We start from the raw sequence: 8546 nt of genomic DNA on the forward strand, positions 1-8546 counted from the left end.
ACAGTGAAGAGAAAGAAAAGACAGTAAATTCCTCCTGTGCAGGGTGCAACAGCACCATGACTCACAGGGGCCCCAGAGGAGAAAGCTGCTTTTTGACCTCCATCAACCCTTCCAGAATTGAAAGGTCTTCTCTATTCAAGGCCATTATTTTGATGGACCTGCTCTATAAAACTGCTAGGCGGTTGGGAGCTGGATATTACAGGAGGTCCCCTCTTCCCCTGAAATTAGTCCATGTTAAAAAAATGCTATGGAGGTGTTACATCCATGCTTTGGGAAAATATAAACATCAAACTGGTGTGCATAGTAATGGGGCTGGAAGGAACAGACAGATCCTCAAATGGACAACGGCCAAAATGAAGTAAATTTTTCCTTTTTTTTTTTCACTTTCTCCCTTCTATTCATTAATCAATCTGAAATATAGATTATATTCCTTATCTAAAATTATTTTCTTCACAAACCAACCAAAAAATATATGCGTTACAGAACACCATTTCAATACACATTTCTGAAACTCTTCTGACTCCTTTAATTCCTTGACACTGTAAACATACCCTGATATATTTGTATGCAGTGATAGCAACCTGAGATCAGTGCTTAAAAATAAACCAAATAGGAATTGCAGTGTGTGTGTGCACAACAGACACAGCAATCTCTACTAGGGGGCTGAAGAGATTACATTAGAAGGATACTGTCCATTATGTTTATTTGTTTTTAATCCAGATGGCTAGAGCATGAGGTTCAGAGAGTCATGCAAAGGTGGTGGTTTTTTAAAACTAAACTCAACAGTAATTATCACCGAAGCGACTAGACACAGCTCCACATTACTTTCTAGATGAAATGGCCACCACTCTATCCTAAAGGTAAGCACACATCTATCTATCCCCATTCCAAGTACAACCAGTCAGAACCCAAAAACATCACCTACCTAAGGATATCTGTTCAAGCATGGGCCCCTCGCCATTTGCCCTCCCTCTCTCACAACACAAGTTTTTGTTTTGCTGAAATCTATGACTAAATTCCAACAGATTCACAGGACTAAGTTTCCCCTGAACCTTTGAAAAGCAGATGGCATTAAGGTGTCATCCTGAAGGCAATGGATATCTGCAGTAGCTATAGGGGAAATGTACATATACACATAAAGGAAAGGGCAAGAGTAAGTAAAAATGTCAGAGACTTTTTAGTTTGTTATCAGCGTATTGGTGGATCTCTTTCTCATTATCTCTTAAATTGTCCTCTGTGTCAAAAGAAAGTTTTCAGCTTTACTGCTGCATTTTCCTTTAGACAACAGAGAACTCAAAATTTTTAATATTTGGTTTTATAACAGTTCATTATGGCTTCTCAATTTAGGCACCTGCATCAAATGAATTAAGAGGGAACGTAATGGTTCCTTTGATGCAGGGCTGTGCAACACTAAGCAACAGGCTATATAGTAAAAGGAAAACATCTGCATCATCCAGAGAAGAAGTCTACATTTGCTTTCAGTAGGTAGGTCAAGCAGAGACTGCAGGAGATGGTACCCAGTAAACTAGGTAGAATAAAGGTACAAGGTTTATTTTGTTTACAAACCCAAAAAATCAAGTGATTTCTAGTCATATACCAAACCAGACAGGAGCACAATGGCTAACAATGGGAGTTTTTGTAGATTTTAAAACAGTGTGAGTCAAATGTTTAAAAATCGTCATTTCAGCTACTGCAAAGTTGCCTACATGGCGGTAGATCCTAGGAAATTTGCCCATCGATGAGGCCAGAAGCAAAACCAAGCTTCTGGTGCACATGAAGGTTTAAGGAGATAAAAGCTCACAGCCCGTGCTTCAGAGGAATTGCTACTGCAACAAACTATTGTGTATGAATACAGCATTGATGGCACTGATGGCATTGCATGCTTTTTGACACACAGCAGTTCCCTAAAGGAAGTGTTCTCTAATTGGTTCTATATCCCTCAAAGACAGACTTCTCCTTGGCACCTAGAAAGGAATATACAATCCAAGTGAATGCTTCTCTGAGTAAATTTCCCTCCTGATCTCTCAACAGGGCTTCTGCTCAGGACCATACACCTCCTACTGCAAAATAGCCAAGGAGGATTTCTGGTTCTTCCAAAGGCACTTATTGATCAGCATGGCAGTAGGGAATGGTGAGAAAGACCAAGTTTACAGGTCCACATAATTTTCAGTAGCAACAAATGGCCCTACAACAACTGCAGCAGGATATTTCCAGACAGAAAAAGAAACCATTTACAGGGCAACTGTGATAGAGAAATTGTATTGTAACAGAAAAACCCATGATGAATACATATGAGGAATTTTCACTAAATTATTCCAATATAGGAATAAGCAAATCACGATTTAGTGGCAGGTCACTGTTCAGTTAGCCATTACAAATAGCTGCATTTAACAGATTTGTTTTGTTTATATAAATGTTAACAAAAGACAGATTAATACATTGTCTGAATGAGAGGACTAAACTGCTCCAATTTAAGGTAAGTATTTGGTAAATCACTGGTGCAGCAATACATGCAGTTATTAAATGCCCTGAAGTCAGACCAAAAGTCAGATAAAAAATTTTCTGATAGAAAGATTGCCTCCGAGTTTCCAATTACATTAGTTAATATTAATGATTTCAGCTACTAAATAAATTACTCCAAAAGTTTTATGACATTTTAACCTACTTGTCTCTATCTCAGATAGCATTCACATTTATATCTAACTTCATTTTAACACTGTCTGAGTAATCATTTTAGCAGCAGTGACTTCTAGTGGGGATGTTAATCCTTCTCAGCATAATTTAGATATACTGTAATTTCCACAAGGCAACAGAACTTGTGTCCATAGTGAAACTGTCTTCAAGAGAATATAAACTGATCTAAACCTCCTATATATTCACAATCAACAAAACCTCATTTTGAACCTAGGGAAAAAACTTCCCTCTTTCTCTATTACTTCTCACTAACATTTCAATTTGCACTTGAATCCTCCAGTTTGGGTGCAAAACCATCATATTAATGCCAAAACAGGAGCAGGCAGTATTGAAAACCTACTAAGTGCAGTTGTGTTAGCAGCACAGCCAACTCAAATTTACATAGGCAAGAGATTTGTGGTTTAAACACCCTTACTTCAAAGGAGCTTTTAGGGAAAGCTGCCCATGCTGTGTAACCACACACCAGATTAGGTAAAGACAATTTGGGCATTTTAGAGGAAGACAGAGTGCTCCAGTACAACCCTAATAAAGGTGGGACTAAACTAGTAGAGAGAAGGGTCCTCCTAGAAATGTGTTTTCCTGGTATAGAAAAAATAGGCTTTGAACACCACATAACTCACTCATCAGTGGTAGCTCCTCCATTGCAATGATCTTAGCTGGATTTAGGCAACATTGAACGGAAGCTACCAATTCTCCTCTCATTTTGTCAAGCCAAACTCTTTTCTTGTGGAAGCAAGAAAGCTGGAATTCCTGAAAACAGAAGCTCTGTCAACCCCACGAGTGTATATATGATTAAGAACAATGAAAACTGTGTGCTGGGAAATGTAAATGAATGATGCATCACTTTCACAGGTGCTGGTCTTTCATTACTCATCAAAAAGGACCAAAACCGTTTAGTTTTCAAGGTATGGGCTAGATTTAAAATGCCAAATTATTTGTTTGGTTGATTAATTGTTGACTACAGCCAGCAACAGCCAGGTCTTCTCCCAACAGGTAGGCATGAGATCCAACATAAGTTTTGCAGGAAGCACAGCATGTTGCTCAGGGGGTGATTTCACCATAAAGCCCAGAAACCACCTCCTCTCTATGTGCCTACAAGCACCAGAACTTTCCATGCATTATGGCCAAAAGCAGCTTAAACCTGTAGCAGTAAGCATCTAAACCATTCAGGTAGAGCTAAATATTTTTATTGAATGATCACCACTGTCTAAAACGACGAGCGAATCATTTGCTATGTAAGTCAGTCCGACAGGATAAAAAAGCCCTTGGCTAATTAGAGGGTTAAACATGGGAAACTCCTCGGGTTTCCCTAAGCATATTACGGCCTGGCTACACACATCCGTTACTATAACACGACCTTCTTTGTCAAAGGTCACAGCCGTAGCATACATTTGGGAGCTGAAAACGAGGTTCAGACCGAAGCTATCCACCTGGCCGATGAGATCCATCTCCGCACTGAATATCTTCACTCGGGTGCTGCCCTTGTCCTTGTTCAGTCCTTGAGCTTTCAGGTGCTCTATTACCGCGACAGCCCCCGAGGTCTGGCAGACCGCGACCGCTCTGGGGCTGACGAGCTGAGCCCGGATCATCTGACACTTCTTCAGTTCCCCCCTTCCGAAGTCGGCCGTCAGGCGGTACAGAGCGCCTGCCTCCGAGTCGGCCACGATGACTTCACTCTTGGGGGTGGCATCCAAGCCCCAGGGCAAACGGAAGCCTTCCCGGACCGCCAGGACCCCCCTTCCCTCGAAATCGAAGGCCTTCACGGAGCGGTCCCCGCCGTCGGTGACCACCACGTGCCCGTCCGACGTGACCGTCACATCGAGCGGGTACTTCACGTCGTTGCCCGCGTCCCCCCGCTCCCCGAACCGCTGCAGGCACAACCCGCTGGGCCCGAAGACGTGGATCCTCTTCTTGCCGTCGTGTGCCACGGCCAGGCGCCCCGTGCCGCGGCAGGCCGCCACCCCGGTGGGGTTCACCAGCGACCCCCAGCCGCCCAGGCACAGCCGCAGACCGAGCCCCGCGGGGGCCGGCGCGGCCGCCCCTCGGCCGGCGCTCCCGCCCAGGGCCCCGGCGAGGCGGCCGGCGGGGCCCAGGAGCTCCAGCAGCTGCAGCAGCGGGCGGCAGTCGCTGGTCTCGGCGGGGCCGCAGGGCCGCCGGCAGAAGGGGCACTCCAGGCGCCGCTGGCCCAGCGCCCCCACGCAGCCCCCGCACAGGACGTGCCCGCAGGGCAGGTTGCGCGGCCGCCGCTGCCCGTCGGGGCCGTACGGCTCGAAGCACACCCGGCACTCCAGCAGGCTGAGCTCCGCCTCGTCCTCCGCCGCCATCCCGGCCGCAGGAGGTGGGATGGCTCCCCCGGAGCCGCCTCGGCTTCCTCCGGGCCGAGCGGGGCGGGCGCTGAGCGCGGCCGAGGCGGCCGAGCGCCCCCTGCGGGCCAGCCCGGGCGGGGCGGCGCTGCCGGCGGCACGGCGCTCAGGGGCCCGGGCTGCCCGCCCCGCTGGGGCCCCGCAGCGCTCCCGCGTCGGCCAGAGTATTCAGATACCCAGCACAGCGTTCAGATATCCACCCGAGCGCTCCCGTCTCCGCCGGATGATTCATATAGCCACCAGATTATTCATATATCCACCAGATCCTTACAGACATCCAATTGCCAAGTTGCCACATCACTTCTAATGCTATTTACACCCCTACCGGAGTAAGGAGGTAAGCCACGGTTTCACAGAATCATACAATGGTTGGAATGGACCTTGAAGATCATCTAGTTCCAATCCCCCTGCCATGGGCAGGGGTATCCATCTCCCACTAGGCCAGGTTGCTCAGAGCCTCATCCAACCTGGCCTTGAACACTTCCATGCCTGGGGCATCCACAGCTTCTCTGGGCAATCTGTGCCAGTGTCTCACCACACTTACACTAAAGAATGGCTTTCTAATATCCAGTCTAAACCTATCCTCTGTCAGTTTGAAGCCATTACCCGTTGTTCTGTCACTGCATGCCCTTGAAAAAAGTTTCTTTTCAACTCTCCTGGAGGCCCTTCAGATACTGGAAGGCGCTATAGGGTTTCCCTTGAGCCTTCTCCAGGCTGAACAACCCTAACTCTCTCAGCCTTTCTTCGTAGGAGAGGTGGTCCGTCCCTCTGAGCATCTTTATTTCATCGGATTTCTCTTGCTGTTCTGGGAAACTTTAGACAACACAATGAAAATATTTACATTCATCACTAGTAGACATCTTTCTCGGACACACATCTTCTAAGGTACAATGGACAGCATGTGCTTGTTCTGCAAGGTGTATTTACAGTGTATTTTCAGAGTTACTGCAGGGTACACACATGCAGAGGCATCTTACACATCCCAAAATGGCTCGTTTGGCATGTGGCATTGCTCTTGCTAGGTTGTCACATACCTGAAAGTCCTGCACAGGACATCACGGAGCACGCAGCAGCCTCATGCCAAGCACCTGGCCTTCTGAGGCTATCACGTGTCTGGAAGTCCAAGATAAACTTCAGCAGCTCTCACATTGCATCCAGAAAAAAATTTCTGGATTGAAAGAAAGGGGATGCTTTATCCTGGTAGCTGCAGTAGTGACCAGAAGTGAAAACATACAAAAATAACAGCTCAGAGCTTGCTCTGGCCCACTGGCTACATCCTTTCTCTCTGTCAATCTGACCTTGAAACATAAATATCTACAAACAATATCAAGTGTTGCAATGGAATGTAGGCATGAGGACTGCTGTGCTAAAAGCATTAGACCCACTTCCAGCTCTAGGACTACAACACTCTAAAAAGCCTCATGGCTTTTACTTGCCTTCTATTCTTGATGAACTATGATACACTACATCACAATCATACTTTCCTTTCAAAATAAGGTGCAAAGGGGAAAAGTTCCAGTGCTCAGTCACCCTCAAAGTAGAGAAGTTTTTCCTTATATTCAGATGGAACTTCCTGTGTTTTGGTTTGGGCCTGTTGCTCCTTGTCCCGTTGCTGGGCAACACTGAGGAGTCTGGTCCCATCCTCTTGACACCAGACCTTAAAGATATTTGTAAGCATTGATGGTCTCCTCTCAGTTTTCTCCTCTCCAGGATAAATAATCCCAGCTCTCTCAGCCTGTCCTCATAAGAGAGATGCTCTAGTCCATTAGGCATCTTCATAGCCCTCTGCTGGACCCACTCCAGTACGTCCAGGTCTCTCTTGTACTGAGGAGCCCAGAACTGGACACAGCACTCTAGATGTGGCCTCACTAGGGCTCATTAGAGAGGCAGGATCACTTCCCTCAACCTGCTGGCCACAGTCTTCCTAATGCATCCCAGGAGACCAGTGGTGTTTTTGGCCACAAGGGCACACTGCTGGCTAACCTGTTGATCACCAGGTCCTTCTCTGCAGAGCTACTTCCCAGCCTGTGCTGATGCCTGGGCTTATTCTTCCCCAAGTGCAGGACCCTGCACTTGCCTTCATTGAGATTCACTAAGTTCCTCTCTGCTCAGCTCTTGAGCCTGTCCAGGTCTTGCTGAATGGCAGCACAGCACTCTGGTGTGTCAGCCACTCCCCCAGTTTTGTATCATCTGCAAACTTACTGCAGGTATGCTCTGTCCCTTCACTGAGGTCACTGATGGATAAGCTGGACAAGGCTGGAGCCAGTACTAAGCCTTGGGAACACCACTTGCTCCAGGCCTCCATCTAGATTCTGTGTCACTGATCACAACCCGCTGAGCTCTGCCATTCAGCCAGTTCTTAATCCACCTCACTGTCCACTATCCCAATCCACACTTCCAGATCTTCCCTATGAGGATGTTATGGGAGACAGTGTCAAAAGCCTTGCTGAAGTCCAGGTAGACAACATCCACTGCTCTTCCCTCATCTACCCAGACAGTCATTGCATCATACAAGTCTATCAGATCAGTCAAGCATGATTTTCACTTGGTGAATCCATGTTGACTACTCGCTGATAACCTTTTCCTCCACATGCTTAGAGATGACATTCAGGATGGGTTGTTCCATCACCTTTCTATGGACTGAGGTGAGGCTGACTGGCGTGCAGGTGCCTAGATCCTCCTTCTTGCCCTTTTTGAAGACTGGAGTGACACTGTCTTTCCTTCAGTCCTCAGGCACCCCTCCTGTTCTCCATGACCTTTCAAAGATGATGGAAAATGGTTTAGCAATAATACCCACAGCTCCCTCGGCACTCTTTGAACCCTCTCACCCTACAAGCCCTGTGCTGGTTCGCCAGCTCATAGCTGCACTCTTGAGTGAGGGAGCAGCACACTTTTGAAGGACTGCCAGGACATTTTCTCCTCATACTCTCCCCTCTACTATCACCCAGTTTGCTTCCCTCCAGTCTTTCTTGCTTGATGGTAACTCCCCTTTGTCAGCTGCTGCCTTGCCTTCCCTTGCCTGCTCACTGCCAGCTCTTCATGGGACTTATATTCACAACTAACAGGGACATAGAGAAGCAACTTGCAGCAGCTTCCCACCTCTCTTGCCCAGCTGCCTGGTCTGGTGCAAGGCCAGCACTGCGGAAACAGTGTTTGAACAGCAGCTGACCACTGCTCCCAGGGCTGCCAGCTGGCAAGGCTGATCCACAGAGTGCTGGGCAGCCAGTAGCAACAGCCAAAAAGGAACAGGAACGTTTTTTTCTTCCAGCTCAGATGATTTCAATTGATATGTAAGAAAAAGATATACTTTAATAATGCTTGTTTGTGCATGGAGTTTAAGAAAATCTGTGCACATATCAAGGCAGTGAAGGCAACTGTGTAGAAGAGTCCACTTCGTGGACAAAAATATTCCATAGGTAATTTTCTGTACACTAGAGCCTGCTTTAAGAATGCCCCATTTTAAAATGTGAGGTAAAAATAAAAGCAGGA

At 46.9% G+C, this 8546-nt stretch overlaps 1 protein-coding gene across 1 annotated transcript; it reads right to left on the minus strand.

Annotated features, from left to right (window-relative positions):
* Positions 1-404: 404 nt before the first annotated feature.
* Positions 405-5021, minus strand: NHLRC1 (NHL repeat containing E3 ubiquitin protein ligase 1). The gene has a single exon (XM_050321147.1). It carries the CDS (start codon positions 5016-5018, stop codon positions 3861-3863), a length of 1158 nt encoding a protein of 385 aa, XP_050177104.1. The 5' UTR covers positions 5019-5021; the 3' UTR covers positions 405-3860.
* Between the last annotated feature and the right edge of the window lie 3525 nt (positions 5022-8546).

Source organism: Myiozetetes cayanensis, unplaced genomic scaffold (genome assembly GCF_022539395.1).
Source record: "Myiozetetes cayanensis isolate MyiCay16 unplaced genomic scaffold, myiCay2020 scf1, whole genome shotgun sequence".
Taxonomy (NCBI): Eukaryota; Metazoa; Chordata; class Aves; order Passeriformes; family Tyrannidae; genus Myiozetetes; species Myiozetetes cayanensis.

Coding starts and splice junctions, on each gene's coding strand:
- NHLRC1 (XM_050321147.1), bottom strand. CDS start 5,018: ATGGCGGCGGAGGACGAGGCGGAGCTCAGCCTGCTGGAGTGCCGGGTG.